Here is a 20,791-nt window from a genome sequence, read left to right as displayed (position 1 = left end):
ACCTCCAAGCCCACTGTATTTTCTAATCTGAATAAGCTCTTTGTTGAAAATCAATGTACATTCTTCTGAAGATACCACTGTGCACTCACATTCCCCCAAACAGAACGTCCTGAGCCCACCTGCACATGAGATGTATGAGGGGGACTTTCCAAAAATACTCCTCAAGAATACAATTTGGGTGGGAAAAGTATTTTCGATAAGTGAAGTGAGGCATATAAGTTTTTGAAATCTGTATTTCAGTCTAATACTGGCACTATTCTTCACAGTAAAACCGTACTAAGTAATACTATTCAAAAAATCAAATTCAGAAAGGATGCTCTCAAAAACTGCATTAAAGACTTTGCAGAGTTACATATAGAACTCTGTTTATCTAAGAAACCCTCATACACTTAAAATTAGTTTCCTTAGTCCTCCACCAAATTCTTGTATTATTCTGTTGAGATTTCTTTTTATTGTAGTAACAAAGCCATAAAGAAATTTTATTTTTGTTATTATGAGTCTTCTCATTAGGTAATTAACATTTTTCAGAGGTAGAACATAATTTTCTATTTGAATATTTCCTTTTGTTGTTACTGTTAAACAGTTTTGTGAAACAATGAGCCATAGTAGCTGTGACACTCAAGACATCCGTAATCATGCCATAAAGATATCCCAAATCATACTTTTGAGATATCCCAACTCAAACTCAAAAACATATTGGATCACATTAAGATACCCCAGAATCACACTTTTAAGATATTCAGAATCATACAACTAGTTTAAATCACAAACACTTAAAATAGAAAATTAGTCACAGCATCAATGAGTCATTTCTGAATTATAAAACTACTGAGAACAAAGTCCCTAAATGAAACTCTGTAGTAAAATCACTGAGATACAGGCTGGGTAACGTGGGGAAATCCCGTCTCTACAAAAAATACTAGAGTTAGCTGGGTGTGGTAGCACACGCCTATGGTCCCAGCTACTTGGGAGGCTGAGGTGGAAAGATTGCTTGAGCCTGGGAGGCAGAAGCTGCAGTGAGCCCAGATCTTACCACTGCACTCCAGCCTGGGTGACTGAAACCCTGTCTAAAAAAAAAAAAAAAAAGAAGAAGAAGAAAAGAAAGAAACCACTGATATAAATTCTGCTCTCAGAAAAACTCTTCAGCCCTAAACAAAATTTAAAAAAGCAATCAGAATTTAGGGCATTCCATCCTTGCTCTATGCCTGGAGAAAATATCTTTACTTAAAAGACTCTGGCCAGACAACTAGGACTCATTCCAAGTGCTTCCTCCACCATTATGTTGCTACCTCCATCTACTTAGAAGGGTTTAGGAAGACAATACTCATTTTCATAAATTTATGAAATGCCTACTACATTGCAAAAAACTGTGCTAGGCATTAGAAAGAAAAATAATGATATTCGCACAGCTCTGTGGTTTCTTCAAGAAGACCTACATATACATTGCAGCATAGAACAATATGTAATAAATATGGTATAAAGTGTCAGAGGAGCTTGGAAGCCAGAGTTAACCATCAATTCTGGGGAGATCAGGGAGCCTTTATATAAAATACATCACCTGAGCTATATAGACTAACTGGAGAAAATGAGGGTAGTGAGTTATGGGGTGGGGGTAGTTCATAAAGGTATAGAGGTAAAAGAAAGAGAGTATTTGTTGGGCCGGGCGCGGTGGCTCAAGCCTGTAATCCCAACACTTTGGGAGGCCGAGGCAGGTGGATCATGAAGTCAAGAGATCGAGACCATCCTGGTCAACATGGTGAAACTCCATCTCTACTAAAAATACAAAAAATTAGCTGGGCATGGTGGCGCGTGCCTGTAATCCCAGCTACTCAGGAGGCTGAGGCAGGAAAATTGCCTGAACCCAGGAGGCAGAGATTGTGGTGAGCCAAGATCGTGCCATTGCACTCCAACCTGGGTAACAGGAGCGAAACTCCGTCTCAAAAAAAAAAAAAAAAAAAAAAGAAAGAGAGTATTTGTTGAAGAACAAAGGAAGAGCAAAGAGTCATGTGGTGAAGCTTAGTATACACAAAGGACGGCTGGGTGCAGTGGCCCATGCCTGTAATCTCAGCACTTTGGGAGGCTGAGGTGGGTGGATCACCTGAAGTCAGGAGTTCGAGACCACCCTTGCCAACGTGGGGAAACCACGTCTCTAATAAAAATACAAAAATTAGCTTGGCATGGTGGTGCATACCTGTAATCCCAGCTACTTGGGATGCTGGGGCAGGAGTATTGCTTGAACCCAGGAGGTGAAGGTTGCAGTGAGCCCAGATTGCACTGCTGTACTCCAGCCTGGGCGACAGAGCAAGGCTCAGCCTCAAAAAAAAAAAAAAAAAAAAAAAAAAAAAAAAAAGATATACAAAGGAGAGTGGTAGCGAAGGCAAAGCCTACTTAATTTTGGAGAAGAAAATAAGTTGTCCCAATCTCTGGGTTTGGTAGTTTGGATTTCTTTAATTTGGTATTGAATTACTATCCTGCAATCTTTTTTCAAAGATAGTGCCACAAACAGAAAGGTGTTTTAGATTAACCTGAGGGTGCAAGGTAAACGAAAAGAGCCCAGGGTTAAGAACAGCTATTCCCAATCAAAAAAATAAAAATAAAAAATAAAAAATAAAAAGCCGGGCGCGGTGGCTCAAGCCTGTAATCCCAGCACTTTGGGAGGCTGAGGCGGGTGGATCACGAGGTCGAGAGATCGAGACCATCCTGGTCAACATGGTGAAACCCCGTCTCTACTAAAAATACAAAAAAATTAGCTGGGCATGGTGGCACGTGCCTGTAATTCCAGCTACTCAGGAGGCTGAGGCAGGAGAATTGCCTGAACCCAGGAGGCGGAGGTTGCGGTGAGCCAAGATCGCGCCATTGCACTCCAGCCTGGGTAACAAGAGTGAAACTCCGTCTCAAAAAAAAAAAAAAAAAAAAAAGGAAGCCAATACGCACCAAGCACTGCTAGTATTTCATTTAATTATAGCAAAATATATGGTATCTTATTTAATCCTATTAATTCAGCTAAAATACATTTTCACAGATAAGAAAACGGCAGCAATTCAACAGTTGGTGGTGCAGAAACACAAAGCTGATTGACGAAAAATAACTCAGATTTAGGGAACTGAGGAGACAGACATGCTGGAAGAGGATGGGAAAAATCTATGGCCTTTGTAAGTACAAATGTAGGAGAAGTGAGTGATGCAGAATCTATCGGGTATGAATAAAAAATAGACATGAAGAAAATTTAGACATGAAGAAAAATGCAGCATCCTACAGAACAGTCATACATTAGACTCGAGGCAGATGAAAAACAAATTTAGTTAAAGTGGATAAGCTAGATGTTTAAAAAGGTTGTATTCAAATAAGGAACCCTAAGATCTCAGAAATGGAACATTTTTAAAGTGATGAGATTACACCATTCTCTGGTGGAAACAGGGAAGTTGACCATGGATCTTGGTTTCCAGAGTTGAGGAAACAGAAGAAAAATTAACTCAGGGTGGCATGTGAAAAAGTCTAACATAACTATGATGGGAGACAGGATAAAGAGAAAAACCATGCTTCTGATATTAAAGTCACTGAGGTTTAAAAAAAAAAAAAGTTGAAGAACCCAGAGACTCACTGACAGCAAACAGAGAATAAGGCAATACAAATAGATGACTGGTACATCCCCAAGAAGAAATTTTGAGGACTATTTGTGATGAAACCAGTGTCACCTGCAACCCTAAATCAGAACTGAAAAAAATGCTGACTTTTTTTTTTAACTTACTTTGAATTCAGGAAAAATAAAACAAAATTAAAATTAAAAAAGGAATTGCCTTCATTACCCCCAGCCAGATCCATTATCCTTTTAAAACCAGAGTAATATTATTTCAAGAATTGATGATGATGGCCACTGCCTCTAACTTTCAAGATGTCTTCCTCATCCAAAAGAGGTCATTCACAGCTGCAGGTAGGAGCTTACCACTGCCATGGGTTTTTCAATCTCACAAACAGGGCTTAACGTGTGGTCTCCAAAATGACTTTCAATACAAAATAAACGGCAAAATGCAACTTCCTCAAATTTAATCAGAGTTAAATAATACTATATTATTTGCTAAAGTTGAACTATTTTGTCTTCATCTACTTTCAATAATCTGTAAAGTTACACATGATTTTCATAATCAATCTTAAAATTAAGGTTATCTTGAATAAGTTTCTCTAGACAAAACCAGATTGTAAGAATGCAATATCCAATGTATTCTTTTCCTTATACACAACACACAGACACACACACACACACACACACACACACACACACACACACACACACATTCTGCTAAGGTCACAACAGCCTAAATTTCTAAAACAGGATTCCTGATAACAAATAGGCAGTGGAAGGTCAAAGAACAAGACCAAGTCTATAGTTCATGTAACTTTCCACTTCAAAGTGAAATGGAAAATTACACTTGGCTTTGTTCCATTTTTCCAATTTTCACAAAAGTATTTAAACATATCAGTCTTCTAAATCACATCTTTCCTTTTTTCTGGGATAAAGTTTGATATTACTTTTCTACTTAACTCACTCAGTTTTTAAATAAATTAATTAAATCATTCAATGAAATTTTAAAAACCCTGCCAATTAATTTATAGACAGATTTAACTGTTTTGATAAATAAGAAAGTATTCCATTTTTAGAGTAATTAGTAACTTCTGCAAACTCAAATTTAAAGAAGCAGCTTAAAGTGGGAAGAACAATTTGGAAAAAAAAAAAAAAAGGATGGGAATTTCCTAGGGGTCACTGGGCTTGTTTTGTTCATTTGGTTTACAAAATCAATATAACTGATGGCCATTCCTCCAGGAAAGGCTTATTTTTAAAAACTTGTTAAATAACTAATCAAATATGAAATGGTTCCAAATGTCAAGAGTTATTTAATTGGGTTTATGGAATTTATAGCACTGATATTAAAACATTGGTAGAAAAATTTTGCCACCATTTAGCACACTTTTTTTTTTTTTAACAAGTAACTAAACAGAGTGATAAATGAAGTGTTTTGTCAAAGAACAAACATCAAGATGTCTATCACAGAGGCTTTCAATGGTGGAATAAGAAAGGGAGGTCCTGATATTCCTTCACTCCAGCATACCTGCCATGAACAGTAGTAGATTTGATAATATCCCCGGGTAGAACCACTGAGAGTTCAACGTCTTTATCTATCATGTTTTCTTTCTGTTCCATGATGAAAGCGGTGGATTCTGCAGAATCAGCAGCTGAAGAGACATCAACGTATTTGGTCTCAGCTGGAGGAAGTGGTGCCTTGGCTTTTGGTTTTCTCCTAAAATATAAAGAAAACACAAAATATATTTTATTTTTGAAGTAAACTTTTTAATATGATCTAATTTTATAAATTCCAAAATGTATATGTATCTGTTTTTCACATCTAGAAAAAATGTTCACAAATGTTAACTGTTAGTATTGGATGGTTGAATTAGGAATTTTTTCCTTTTCCAGTCAGTATTTTGTTTTGAATACAATGCCTACATTTCCTGGAAATAAAAAGAAACATGATAAATAAATTTTATATTTACTGTGTGTTCATTATAGCAAGCCAAGAGGATAATTTAATTTCTTTGATGAGATAAATTACAAAAATCCTTACTGTTTCAGGATAGAGATCAGTATCTCATTCTCTCATTTCATAATAACTCTTACCTTTGGGCCTTTCACCCTATCTGTTTCTGACCTAGTATGTTCTGCCTCTCTATTCAGAAAAACCCTACCTTATCCTTCAAAGTTTAGCTAAATCCACCCCACTTGCCCCAAACTATCCCTTCCACAAAATTTCTTCCTTCTTTGAATTGATATATCACATACAACCAATTCCATAGATGTAACTTTTAAAATATATTTTTCTGGGCACCAGTTTCATCTCCCTATGTACATTTATAACTCCTGGCAAAAAAAAAGAAGCATGAAGCACGCTAGCCAGGTGTGGTGGCACGCAGCTGAGATCCCTGCTACTCAGCAGACTGAGGTGGGAGGATCCACTGGGTCCAGGAGTTTGAGTCCAGCCTGGGCAACATGGTGAGACCCTATCTCAAAGCAAGCAAGCAAGCAAGCAGCATGCTATGGATGGCTGTATTTCCCACTATACCTAGCAATGAACTATGATGGGCCGTTTGATAAATATCTACTTCAATGAAAAACATTACAAATAATTTTCTAATAAATATTTTTGCATCACCAAGACAACCTCTTAGCTAACATATCAGAAATAGAAGACATTCTGAACTTACATAGGCCAATTCAATGATTTGATGGGTTGAAAAAATTAAAATGTGAAAATAAACTATAAGTAATGACAAATTTATGTTTTTATTTAAAACAGTCGAATTTTTTAAAACCATTACTTTTATAAAAGGCTAATTGGTTTTAAAAGAATGAATACTACTCCTTTCCACTCAGAAAAATATAGATTTAAATTCCTCCTATTTTTATTTGCTGGGCAAACATAGGAACTGAACAAGATCAAAAGGCTTCTTTATAAGTTAATATGTAACATTCACCCATTTGGTATTTTCAAAATTTAAGGTCTCATAACTCCAACTCCTTTAACATATGACTCATCGTGAAAAGACAGAAGCAAGGTTCCTTGCTTCACTGTACACTGTAAATTCATTTACTAAAATAAGAAGCCCCTGACTCTTAGTGGTATAATAATAGAAATACATTGTACTTCAGAAAGGACTTATTTTACAAGAGCAACAAAACTACATTTTAAAAACTATTACAATGAATAAAAGCTAATAAACTTTGTGTAAAGAAAAATGACCCCCCAATGTCAAATTTCAATTTTTAAATCTTCAGAAATTGACCACTCATGTATAACAAACATCTATTTTGGAAAGGTAAAGATGAGCAAGGCTCAGTTCCTATTCCTGAGGGTTCATAGCCCCAAAAGATTAACAAGCAGGCAAAATACCATCAAATTTGATGACTGCTCTAACACAGGTATGCAGATATTGCAGCTTTGGGTCACAGGAATAAAGCGTAACTTTCCTAGGAATCCAGAAATGTTTTACAGATGGGAAATATGAGCTGGGCTTTGAGGAATAATGTAGAAACACATAGCAAAGGCAAGAAATAACTGATATTTCAGGCAGAGGAAAGTGAATACAGCCATAAAAGAAAATGGTACTTTTTAGAACTCAGTGGTTTCATAAAGTTGCACAGAAAAGTCAAAGAGATGAGAAACCAGTGAATCAGCTGAAACATTTTATAAGTAAGATAATTCAGTAAGGTGGGTTGCTACAAAGTTCATATCCTAAAGTGTCAATAGGCTACATAAATATCAGCAAAAACTAGTCAGAAAGTAGAATGAAAGAAAAAGTTTCTTTGGTATTAGCAACAAAAACAAATTTTAAAAAGACTCTCCAGGTATTTCCATCTCAGCCAATTGCATTTCTTTCATTTGTCCAGGTCAAAAATCTTGGTTCTCACAAACATATCCAATCCACCTACAAATTCCACCAGCTTTTTACCATAAATAGACCCAGAATCCACCAGCAACATGGATCACCAAACACCTCTGCTCAAGCTGCCAACTGATATCCCTGCTCCCAACCTTGTCACTTCGTAATCTAGTCTCAACATAGCAACCACAGTGATCTTCTTGAAATACAAGTTAGAAGACTAACCTTTCAGGGATCATTTCTACAGTTCGTTACTACACAAGTTTCTCTGAATGTGTTGATAAATAGGTAAATAAAATAATGAAATAAAATACAAGTCAGATCACCGCCTCACTTCCCACATTCTCCAAAGATTTCCTACTTCAACCAGAAAAGATCTAGAGTGCTATACAAATGTTCCTCTACTTATAATGGGGTTACAACCTGATAAATCCAGTTGAAATTGAAAACATAAGTCAAAAATATACCAAATACCCCCAATAAACCAATCATAGAATCAGAAAATCATAATTCAACCATCATAAATCCAGATGTCCCTCAATTTATGATAAGGTTACATTTTGATAAACCCACAGTAAAGTTGAAAAATCATACATCCAACCATCGCAATCAGGGGACCATCTGTAATAGGTCCTTCCTTCCTCCCTTACCTCCGGCCTCTCCAGTCTCTTACCTAAGACTCTCTCCCTAGGCTCACTGCATCCAATCTCTGGATTCTTGCCTTTTACTTGAGCACATCTAGAATGCAAGGCCCTCTACAGAGTCTGCTCCTGACCTTAGCACCCTCATCTCTCTCTCTCTGCTTTACTTTTGGCCACAGGGTTAATGAGCAACATACTTATCATGTCTCCTTCCATTGAAGGGTAATGAATTCCATGAGAGTAGGGACTTGTCTCCACCACCTTGCCCACACATTTACAAATGCACAGAATCTCTGGGACCATGCCTGCCACATAGTAGGCACTGATATTTGCTGAAAGAGTGAATTCAATGACGACTTTCCACAGAAGATGTAATATCTAAGGCTAAAATTGGGAAGGAAAAGAGTCCTTACCACTACAAAATAAAATGAACTTTTATATCAGGATTACTTGCCTGGGATTAAAAAAAATAATAATGGATTATGTTTTACATTTTATAAGACGAATGAAAAATACACACTGGTTTTATTAGCAAGGGATAACTGAGAACTTGGCAATTCTGGGGAAGTGCTCCCTGTCTACTGCACACTGCAATGAACTCGGACTCACAGTTGTGATGTCTATGTGTGTGACGGTTTTACTTCCTCAGGTAGTTAGAGTCTGTGATAAAAACCCTTCTCTAATCACTATACATAAGGCAATTTCTTTTAACACAGGGAAAGTAGGACAAAGCACTAGTTGAAAAACCATTCACAAAGAACTGGCTCTGTTGCCCAGACTGGAGTGCAGTGGCAGGTCTCAGCTCGATGCAGCCTCTATCTTCCAGGTTCAAGCAATTCTCATGCCTCAGCCTCCTGCATAGCTGGGACTACAGGCACATGCCCAGCTAATTTTTATATTTTTACTAGAGATGGGGTTTTGCCATGTTGGCCAGACTGGTCTTGAACTCCTGAGCTCAAGCAATCCTCTTACCTCAGCCTCCCAAAGTGCTGGGATTACAGGCATGAGCCACCACACCCGGCCATTTACACAAGATTTCTAGGAAAAGCATCCTAATATCCCCAGTTGTTACACAATTTAATAATATATTTGTTACTTTTGTTTCTGAAAAATGGAAAGCAATATTAATAAGATCAAGATCCTTCCACAGTGAATGAGCGATACAACTGAGAAGATGCTATGTGTAATTCAATAACGCAAAAGGAAAAAAAGGGTCATCAAACAGACGGTAACTTTGAAAATTTAGGTCAACAAAAAACAGCTGAGCCCAGCTGTGTGTGATGGGAAGCAGGATCAAGGCATGCTTCAAAGAGACAAGAGACTCATGTCTTGAAAGAAAAGTAGAATTTAGATGAGAAGAGCCTGTAGGATCAATTATTTGTTAGTTCCCAATTGTGATCCATACACATTAAATTTATGAATGTGTTTATCTAGCTTGCTTGCTACATAGTCCAGTCTAGTGAAAAGAATACCAGGTGGAAGCCTGGATTTGCCTGATTCCTAAGTAGCTTTAAGACTTTAACTTATTTGACCTTTTAGTCACCAGCAAAAATTTGAAAATATCATTACCTACTCACGATTCTCCTAATACTATTTTTTTGTTCAGAGACTTTGAAATAATAACAAAATTGTTACCCAAAGTTAAAAGTACAGTGAAAATAATCAAATGTGTATTATAACCTAAATATAAGAAATTCTAATAATATAAAATAAATAAAGTAATATTAACATTCAATAACAACTATACTTAAAATACTATGTTTTAAAAATATTTAAATATTTAAAAATCATAGTAACTGCCATTGAAGTCTCCTCACCCCTTTTATACAGGAATGTCTGAGCCAGTTTTCCTATCAAATAGATTTTCACATACGCTTTTCTTCATCAGTGGCCTTGTTTGACTATTAGTGTCTACTCTTCAGAGGCCTTTACCCTTAACAGTAAACAATAGCGAATTTCACATAAGGGTGGGTGGAGAGGAGGTTATACTGGAAAGTTATTTATAATAAGAAAACTCTCCCACATCAGGGCAAAAATTCATTATTCAAGCTTAAAAATAACAAGACAAAAGTTATTTCTCATGTAAATCATTGCTTTACTAAAATTATCTAAATAGTATACTCAATATTAATAATGAAAATTAAGGCAAAATTTGTATTATTCAATAATGTATTTTGAAAAAGCAGAACTTCCCTTTAACACATAATTCAGTTAGTGTCCTACTTTTATTGCTGATTGGTCTTTTATCATTTTGATTTATAGGACACTCCAAAATCCTGTGCCCATTGTAATCATTACTCCATTACTGTGAATATAATATCCTTAAAATGGATAAAAAGTTGACAGTAAAAGAGCTCAGCAAAACACAATTTTGGTCTTGATTTGAAAAAGCAAAGGTTTAAAATGCTATGAGATATACTTACATCCTTAATAAGCTACTCAACTACAATGGGAACTCATCAGTTTGCTATATTTAACATATTTATGAAGTATTTTTATAGATTCATTCAGAAAAGTACTATACAAAATATGGCTTCAATATTCAATACAAAAATATAAGAACAAATTATCAGTCTTAACAATAGGCTTTTAAAGTATTGTAGTCTAAGGACCAAAAATAAATTTAACAGTAACTCTCTCTCAGCATAGAGTACTATTCAAACATAGGATTTATTGTAAGTGCTGATGAGGCAGTCCTTCAAAATAAATGGCAGTGTTTTCATGGCCACTAAGCTATGTATTACAATTACAAATTGAAGACCAATTTCTGAAAACAATTTCTCATTTTCTCTGTCTGGGTTTAATGGAACAACAGAAGAATTTATTAAGTAAGATTTGTTCAGAGGTGGGCATAACATTGTATTATGTGCTCAAGGGAATACAATTAGAAACAATAAAAGCTCTCTTTTCTTGACGAACCTAATTTCAAAGAGTGAATATGACAAAAGGGATTGAAAAGATACGCAGTAATGAAAATTGACAAGGAGAAACCCAAAACATTATGTGACTCAAATTACTTTTTCATTCTCACAGTTGCCAATGACCTATGAAGGTCCAAATCACAGAAAATCATCTGTCTCATTTTGGTCACACTGAGCACTATTTCACAGCTGCTCAAGTCCTCTGTGAGGGATTCTCTTCCCTTGGCTTCTGTGTGTGGGCACACAATCTTCTGTTTTATTCTGCCTTCCTTGCCACTCCTCAGTCACCCCATCCTCGCCTCCTCTGATTTCTAAATGTTGAGCACCCCAGAGTTCTCCATTCTCTGCCTTTTTCTCTTCTCTTTCTACAACCCCCACCTGCAGGTGACTTCATAAAACTCCATGGCTTTAAATATCACTATATGTCAGTGGCTGTCAAATTCACATCTCCAACCCTGACTTGTTTATTGAGTTCTGACTTTTACACCCAATAATCTCATGGTTATCTCCATTTAGAAGTACCATAGGTATCTCAAATGTTATATAACCAAAACCTGATTCTCTTCTTTATCTCTAAGTATTATTATATTATTCCCATATATTATTCCTCATCTCTACAAATGGCTCCACAAACTACCCAGTTAACTCAAGCAATAAAACCTCAAGAAGGCATATTTTAATTTCTCTCTGTCCTTTACCTCCTATTTCCAATCCATGATTGTTTAGATCCTGGGATCTAAACTCTACAACATATCCTGAGCTTCTGTACTTTCCACCAGCTCCCTGCTGCCACCCTGGTAATTAAGGCGTCATCTCTTTTTGCCCAAACTGCTTCAGTAGCCTTTTCACTGGTCTCTCCTGTTTCTCCTCTTGTTCCTTAAAATCTATTCTTCTCTTAAGTAGTCAGAGTGATCTTTTAAATATGTATGCCATTAGGTCAGTGGGGGAGAAAAACAAGAAAAAATATGTAAATCAGATCACATCTCTCTAATCCTTTACTGGCCTTCCAGTACATTGATGAACCCAAATTCTTTTCCTTGGCTTACAAGCCCCAGATGAGCTAGCCTGGTGGTTCTCAAAGTATAGTTTCAGAGCAGCAGCAGTAGCACTTGGGAACTTCTTAGAAATGCAAAATGTAAGGCTGCAGTACCCGAGACATACATAATCAGAAACACTGAGGGCAGGGCCTTACAATCCACATTTGACAACCCTCCAAGTGATTCTGATGTATGGTAAAGTCTGAGAACTACTGAGCCCATCTCAGCTTCCCTCTCCATACTCCCAGTTTCAATGCCCTGTGTAATTCGCGCTGGCATTTTTTCCTTTCCTGAAATAGACCCAGTCTCTTCACATCCAAGGGCTTGCATAGCTTTGTCCTCTGCCCATAATGCTTTTAATCAGACAATTTCAAACTGCCTGCTCCTTGAGCTCATTCAGAATACAGATAAAATATTTCCCCCTCTTAGAGGTATTTTCTAAACACTTAAGAGGTACCAAGGCCCATCCCCCACCCATCATGGCCCACCCTTCACATAGCCCTGCTTGGTCCCCATCACATTTATCACTATCTGAAGTCATCCTGTTCATTTACTTATTTCCTTGTTTATTACTTGGCCCCAGAATAAAAATTCCTGGAGGGCTGGGACCTGGTCTGTCTCATTCTCTGCTGGCACCTAGAACTATAACTGGCACAAGATGGGGTTCTCTATGAGCATTTTAAAGAATTTAATTGAGGAAGAAAGGGAGGAAATGTCATATTACTTTAATGGGTTTACAGGGGGACAAAACCTTGGGGTGTTGCTGAGAGTCAATTTATTCTGTAGCCAGAGGTGTAAGAAGTCATTCAAGTCATTCATGCATATCTACTGCTAAGTTCTGAAAAGGTGCTTTTGGTCTACATTTAATCTTATAAGGCCATTGCTACTGCCATTTAGCTGGGGGTTACAGAAGTTCAGGAAATTTGCCCCAAAGCGCAAATGGGACAGACAGTCACAAATGAAAACCCACCAAATCCCCTCGCCAATAACCCTAGCAAAGGCCATCTAAATAAGTCCCAACATTTAAATAAGCCACAAAGAGATCCACATGGGTAAAACAACTCAATCCTCAGGAAGTTGCTAAATGTTTTTCCTATTTGGGGAAAAAAAGGAGGTATGGATTAAATTGAGAATGACAAAATTCTAGAATGGTAAGAAGGCTCACTCATTTTGCCCAGATGCTCAGTAATTTGCCTCAAACCATATAATCTGTGGGACAAGAATGCACAGCTTCATCTGTAGCTTCCTCTGACCAATGATGATAATGATTAATATCAGAAAAGAATAATCTAATTTTTCATTTTTAAGAATGGGACCCATCTTTCAGTTATACTATGTATAATGGACGAAGCAAAGAGGCAGTGGGTATTCTTCACATCAAAGCAAGCACTTACGGAATGCTAGCGTCATGTCCCAATGGTAAGTGCCAAAAGGACACAAGGTAAAACAGTTTTTATATAGTATCAATAGCAGCCGACCCTTGAGTGTTGACTGTGTGTTAGAAAATGTTTTTTACCTGCACTAGCTCACGTCCTTACCACACTATATAAAGCAAGTGCTGCCACTTCCACATTCCAGATGAAGGTGACATGCAGAGAGATTAAGGAACTTGCCTAAACTTCCCTAGCCAGTAAGCGGTGGAGCTGAAATTTAAACCCAAGGTGTCTGATTCTAAAGTCGGTGCTCTTTACTACCACATTACATCATTTATTTGAGAGCTTAAACATTCCTCAAAATAAACAACAGAAAGTAAAGGAGCAAAAGTCAACTAGTGAATGAGAAAAAACAATGTGGTTATTGAATATCTTCTAAGTCATGTACAGGTGCTTTTTGTCTACATTTAATCTTATGAGGCAGTTGCCACTGCCATTTAGCTAGGGTTTACAAGGGTTTAAGAAATTTGCCCCAAAGCAAGAGAACATGGGACAACTACAAATAAATATCCATCAAATCTCCCTCCAATAATCCTAGAAAGGGCCACCTAAGTAAGATCCAACATTTAAACAAGAACGCAGATGCCAGATGTGCCCATAGCGCAGCCCTACCACTGAGACAGCTACTTTCCCAGCTGAGGTTGGAGAAACAATATAGTGGACATCAAAAGGCCTAGGAATATTCTAAATGGCCACGTGAGTTACTATAAGTAAGTCACTTTATTTTTCTGGTCTTCCATTTTCTCATTTACAATATACAGGTATGGAACGAAATGATCCTATATCCTTTTACTTCTAACATACAAATATTTCAGCACAATTTTGTTTAGACTGGAAATGGAGACAAGATAGTTAGGACTAGGGTCAGGGCACAGTGGCTGCACTAATTTATGAGTACCATTTGGTTGAAAGAGTCACACGGACAGGATGCCCACTCCCGGGGAGTTCTTCCTATGCTGAAAACATTTCTGCTACTGGTGAGGAAAGGGTCTCCTCTGAGGCTCATAGGAAATGGAAGCCTGGAAAATGGAATCCATTTCCAAGTGCTTTTCACTCTCTTGGCATTCACACTAGGAAAAAATGACGAAGAGAATGGCAAACTCAAAGGAAAATTTTGAAAAGCTCTTGCTTCAGTCTCCCACACTCAAGTATTTCACATTTCAACACCTGGAATACCAAGTCCCTACCACAAGCGATTCATCACTTCAGACTTCTGCTCCTCCACTCAAGTCCAACCAATACACTGTAATCCAAAGTCACATCAATTATATCCCATGTTTCTGCCACCTTAAATCTCTCTCTCCAAGGTGCACACAAAAAATACACAGATTTCTATTACCTTAAATACTACTTGCCTGCTTCTTCCAAGTACCTTGTCATTACTCTCCTTCTGGGACTCTGCTGTCCACTATGGTGGCCATGTGGCTATTGGGCACCTGAAACATGATTAGTGTGTCTGAGGGACAACAGTTTTCATTTATTTAGTTTTAATTTGAACTTTAAAACTTATAATTGATTCAGTTATTAGAAAATGTTTAAGTATATCTGGGACAACTCGAGTATGGGAATTTATTTATTTAGATTTTTTAGACAGAGTCTCACTCCGTCACCCAGGCTGGAGCGGAGTCATGCGATCTCGGCTCACTGCAGCCTCTGCCTCCTGGGTTCAAGCAATTCTCATGCCTCAGCCTCCTGAGTAGCTGGAATTATAGGCATGTATCACCATGCCCAGCTAATTTTTGTAGAGACAGGGTCGTAACTTGTTGGCCAAGCTGGTCGTGAACTCCTGTCCTGAAATGATCCACTCACCTTGGCCTCCCAAAGTGCTGCGGTTACAGGTGTCAGCCATCGTGCTGGCCCAGAATCTATTTATTTAAGTATGAACTTCATGACATCTAAATACAGATCAGGTATTTCTAATGAAAATATCACATCAGAGCTGAGAAGTGCTATTAGTGTAAAATACACACTATGTTCCATAGACTTAGTAATAGGTATTAAATATCTATTAATAATTATTGTATGTTGACTACATGTTAAAATGATAACATTTTTATATACTCAGTTTAATGAAATATATTTACCATGATGGGCTGCCTCTAAGATGATCTGACTTTGCTTCCTTGTGCAATCTCCTCCCTTTGAATATGGGCTGGACTTAGTGACTCACTTCCAGTAAATAGAATGCAGCAACAGCGATGGACTGTCATTTCTGAGTTTAGGTTACCAAAAAAACTATGGTATTGTTTTAGGTACCCTGCTGCTCTGAGAGTATCCAGCTGCCCTATGGGGAGTCTCATGTGGCAACTGACATCTCAGGCCAACAGCCACAAGAGTGAGCTTGGAAGCAAATCTCTCCCCAGCAGAGACTGGAGCCCCAGCATACAACTGACTGCAGTCTCACCATTCAACCGGTAAACTAGAGAATGACAGTTATTTTATTTTATTTTTGAAGTGGAGTTTCACTCTTATTGCCCAGGCTGGAGTGCAATGGCATGATCTTGGCTCACCGCAACCTCTGCCTCCCAGGTTCAAGCAACTCTCCTGCCTCAGCCTCCCAAGTAGTTGAGATTACAGGCATGCCCCACCACGCCTGGCCAACTTTTGTATTTTTAGTAGAGATGGGGTTTCTCCATGCTGGTAGGCTGGTCTCGAACTCCTGAACTCAGGTGATCCACCCGTCTTGGCCTCTCAAAGTGCTTGGATTACAGGTGTGAGCCACATGCTCAGCCAAGAATGACAGTTTGACATACACCATGTACCTGAGTTTCAGCTTCAGGTGATTTGACATACTTGCTGTGCTCTAAAGCATGGCAACTGGTATGACCTACATTTAGAGTATACCCTCTTTGCAATCCAAGAACCTTTCATTTTATACATAAAAGTCTATTTTAAATTATTTTAGTATCCTGCCTATATTTAACAGAAACATGTACATCCTTTTGTTCAATAATTAGCTATGATCATCTATCACACCCATCTCTGTGAGATGAAGTGGAGCAAATCCAAAGACAAGACACAGGTTTCCGGCTGGGTGCAGTGGCTTATGCTTGTAATCCAAGCACTTTGGGAGGCCATGGCAAAAGCATCACTTGAACCCAAGAGCCTGGATGACATAATAACACCTCATCTCTATAAAACAAATTAAAAATTTAGTCTGGCATGGTGGTATGCACCTCTAGTCTCAGCTACTTGGTAGGCTGAGCTGGGAGGATTGTTTAAGCCTGGGAGGTCAAGGCTTCAGTGAGCTGTGACTGCACCAAGGCACTCCAGCCTAGGTGACAGAGCAAGACCCTGTCTGAAATAAATATATATTAAAAAAAATTTTTAATTGCTTCTAAAGACACAAGTTTCCCTCTAGCATGTACAATATGGCAGAAAGGGTAAAGACGTAGCCAAATGACTAGCACAATGCAAAAGTGAAATACCCCAGGGTACCTTGTGCATAGTTTCCAAAGTACATCACATTATCTGCCAGAAAAAGATTTCAAGGCAAAAACCATGAACATAATTTTGGCATTTTTGCTTAGTACATTACCTTTTGCAGAGTATGCTCAATTAACTCCTAAGAATGAATCAACTTAAATACAGTTTCATTAGATTGATTCATTTTCTGTGGTTACACCTCTCTCAAATCTTCCCCTTTTACTACTTTTAAGGAACATAGCAAATTATGTAAAGTGGGACACAGGAACACAACAGAACCTCTTTGTATCATCAGGCCTTTGAGAATAAGGTTAGAGTGAGTAGATGTAGCTTTATTGTAATTTAGTTGTCATGTACCCAGAAAGACATAACCTGCTCTGTGTTCTAATTCATGCAATAAAAGGGTCATGTAGGTAATGACAGGATTCTTTACATTTAATTTAGGTCTCAACTCAAAAACGGTTATTTCTTAAATGAAATTAGATAGTTCAGTTGCTTCTAAATGCTCTTTTAAATTCATGTAAACAAACGGACAGTATTTATCATCCTGCCATACTTTTCATGTATACAAAAAAAAAATCACTATGTTGGGAAACGGTAGTTCCAAAATACATCGTAGAAGTTGTTCTGACTTAAGCTTAGTTATCATTTCAGACCTTTAACAGACACAGGGCCAGCTTTTGTTCACCTTACTCTAAATATATTCTATACATATAGTGTATATATATAAATATATCCATATACAAAGGTATGAGTATATATACCTGTATATATGACAGCATGATAAAGAGATTGAGAGAGAGAGAGAGAGAGAGAGGGAGAGAATGTGCTAGTGAGTACCAGGAGCACTTATTTTTCTTTGGCTTTAACTAGAAGTATATTCCAAATTCACTTGCCAAGTAACTTTTCATGAAGCAATTCTTATTCTCCTATTTTAAGCAGATATGTATTCCAACAGAAAACACATAACTCCTAAAAATAATTCTGGTGAGGAATTTTAATATTCACTATGGTAGCCAGTTACTGAGATGCTAAGTAACAATTCTCTCTCTCCATTTCCCTCTACTCATCACCAGGTAATTTCTGGGGAAATTTATTCCACATTTAGTAATATCATAATAATATTTTCAATTCCAAAATCCTGATTTCTATTTTCATTTTGCTTATATATCTAAAATAGTTAAAAAATGGCAAAATATATTTTATAGAAGTTTATAGGGTAATAGTTTACTCCTGAGCAGCATCTCAAAATGAATAAATTTATTCTAATATCCATAAATTTAAAACAAGTGTTTTAGATAATAGTTGCATGATTTGGCTTTCACTGTTTTGGGTGGACATGGCTGGGAGAAAACACAAATATCTAGCTCACGAAATACACACAGTATAATCTCCCAGTGATGGAATTAATGCATTTCAGAAAGGCACAGAGTAATAGAAAAAAAGAAATACACTTGAAATTAAAAAGGAAAAAAAAATACATATTAATCACCAAGAGTTACTGATAAAAATCAAGATTTAGACTTGGTTTGTGCCTGGGTCTGCAGTAATTAGTTATTAGGTCATTTGATCTCACTGGAACTTCAATTGCAAAACTGGAATAACATTTTCTGCCTCTCAAGGTTGCTGAGAGAATTAAATGGGTAATCATTGTCTAGTACGATGGTTCTCAAACTTGGCTGCACAATGGATTCACCTACATTGAAGAAAATACTGAGACCTAGGCGTCACTTTGAGGTTCTGATTTAATTGGTTTGTGAGGATTTTTTTTAATCTCCCCAAGAGATTCTAAAATGCAGCCAATGTTGAGAACCATCAGTCTGGTATAATGCCTAGCATACCATAAATATTCAAACTTACTGATACAGCTTCACTGGAACTTTATAAACTCTGATACATGCCTAAAGGTTGCTACCTAGGTCATTCACAATTATGTAAAATCAAGGTCTCAGGATCCACGACTATAACATATCCTAAAAGCAGTCCAAAATTTTCATAATAAGTTTTTCAAATTTAAATCCCTGTTATATTTTTGCTTCCTTTTATCAAAGAGGAAAATTCTCATGAAAGAAACTAAAACAATCTTTTCCTTTATATTTTTTACTGAGATATAATTTACATAAGAAAATGCACAAATATAAATGAACAGAATTTTACATATATATACATACACCTGTCTGGGTCTTTCTCTCTCAAGGAGCCACCAACACAGACCAAGATATAGGATAGGAAAATATATCTACAAAGTAAAAATTAAATATTAGACTAGGTGTGGTCGTTCATGCCTATAGGTGCAGTTAATTGGGAGCCTGAGGTGGGAGAATCACCTGATCCTAGGAGGTCAAGGCTGAAGTGAGCCAAGGTCACACCACTGCACTCCAGTCTGGGCAACAGTGAGAATCTGTCTCAAATAAAAATAATAATAATTAAATACTAAATTTCTCATACACGTCCCATAAATGTTCCTGCAATTTCAGTTTTTCTCTGGTTTTTCTTAATTACCTTATAAGGGATGTTTACTTTTTGCACAGTTAAGAAAGTCAAATTTCAACAAGGGAAAAAGATGAGAAAAACCTTCAGCAGAAATAGCTATATCAAAGGAGGAGATATAAAATTAATATAAACAAATGAGCAAGTTGAGAAAACAGACTTAAAAGAAATATCTACAATGAGTCACAAGACAGTCAACAACATTTACTGGGCACCCACTGTGCACTCAGTGCTATATAAAGAAATGGTGAGAAGATTAAATACCATACGAGGCCCTTAGATACCAATAACATAAAAATGAAATAAGTCCAACTGAACAACAGCAAAGATGCCCTAAACGCACTCTAGGAAAAATCTCTACATTAACTGAAGGCTTTTCTAGTTGCACACACTATGCCAAACGTTTTATGTATATAATCCCTAATAAACAGCATCCTGTTTTGAATAGATCCCTAAATAATTCATAAACATTTATAGAAATGACCAAATAACTTATCTCAATAATAAACCCAAATCACAAAACCATGTCCCAATGCTCACTTGTGATTCCATTCATTCCTGCACAGGTTTCTGCCCATACAAGTGTCAGCAGCAACTGGAATCAACATCATCTACTGAAAGGGTCCTTTGTATTTGTGTTTGTTGCTTTGCAGGCAACATATATGGGAGAATCATTTTGGTTTAGAAAAATCAGTCCAAAGGGTAATAAAAATGTGATTGACATTACAATGAGTTTTCTTTTCATAATTAACAAAAACATGGGAAGAGAGAACTATGTGAAACTCTAACCTCTTTTTTCTTTGGCACATAAAAATTAAGTATAAAAGGCCTTATTACAGGTACATATTTCTATTTTAAAAAGGTTTATTCATAAAGATTTGAAGAAAAAGTTACTCACTAAAAACAAAATTATCTGGGGATTTTTTTTTTATATTACTATACTTGCTCTCTGAAGCAATAAAATAATAAATGTAGAAAAAAAAAGTTATCCACCAAAGGAAGTTAAAAAGTTTTAGTTGATTTCTAAAAACAAAATTTTCAAACACATGCTAGGTTAGAAATCTAGCATTTAAAACATTAAATGTAAGAATTATAATTATTAAAATATATGCACATATACACATTAAACAGTCAGAACGTATATTGTAGCCAAGCAAACCTACTGGCAGATTAGCTGACCAAAGTATAAAACCAAAAGTTGCTTTCAAGTCACAATCCGAGTAATCTACTCTCAAATATGTAACTCAGGTAAATATTAAATATTACTGAGTCATCAGACTCTGCTAAAATTTTAAATTCATGTTGGGGTGAACCTATCATTTACCACATACTGATAAAGAAAACTCCCTGAAATAAATTTGCCAAAATAATTTTTTTAGCTACAAGTTTTGACAAATACTAGCTAAAATAAC

The 20,791-nt window shown here is 36.8% G+C and overlaps 1 protein-coding gene across 11 annotated transcripts in view; it reads right to left on the bottom strand.

Moving 5' to 3' along the window:
* COBLL1 (cordon-bleu WH2 repeat protein like 1) overlaps positions 1-20,791 on the bottom strand; it is a 166,254-nt gene that overhangs the window by 60,388 nt on the left and 85,075 nt on the right. For 10 of the 11 annotated variants that reach the window (XM_039469862.2, XM_039469864.2, XM_039469863.2 and 7 more), the window contains one exon: positions 5,106-5,294. In XM_039469862.2, the coding sequence (XP_039325796.2) occupies positions 5,106-5,294 (189 nt within the window). Of the gene's footprint in view, positions 1-5,105; positions 5,295-8,104; positions 9,752-20,791 lie in introns of those variants that run through there. The other variant, XM_010329513.3, reaches the window with a different exon arrangement.

Source organism: Saimiri boliviensis, chromosome 5 (assembly GCF_048565385.1).
Source record: "Saimiri boliviensis isolate mSaiBol1 chromosome 5, mSaiBol1.pri, whole genome shotgun sequence".
NCBI classification, from domain to species: Eukaryota; Metazoa; Chordata; class Mammalia; order Primates; family Cebidae; genus Saimiri; species Saimiri boliviensis.
This window is presented reverse-complemented; position numbering and strand designations above follow the sequence as displayed.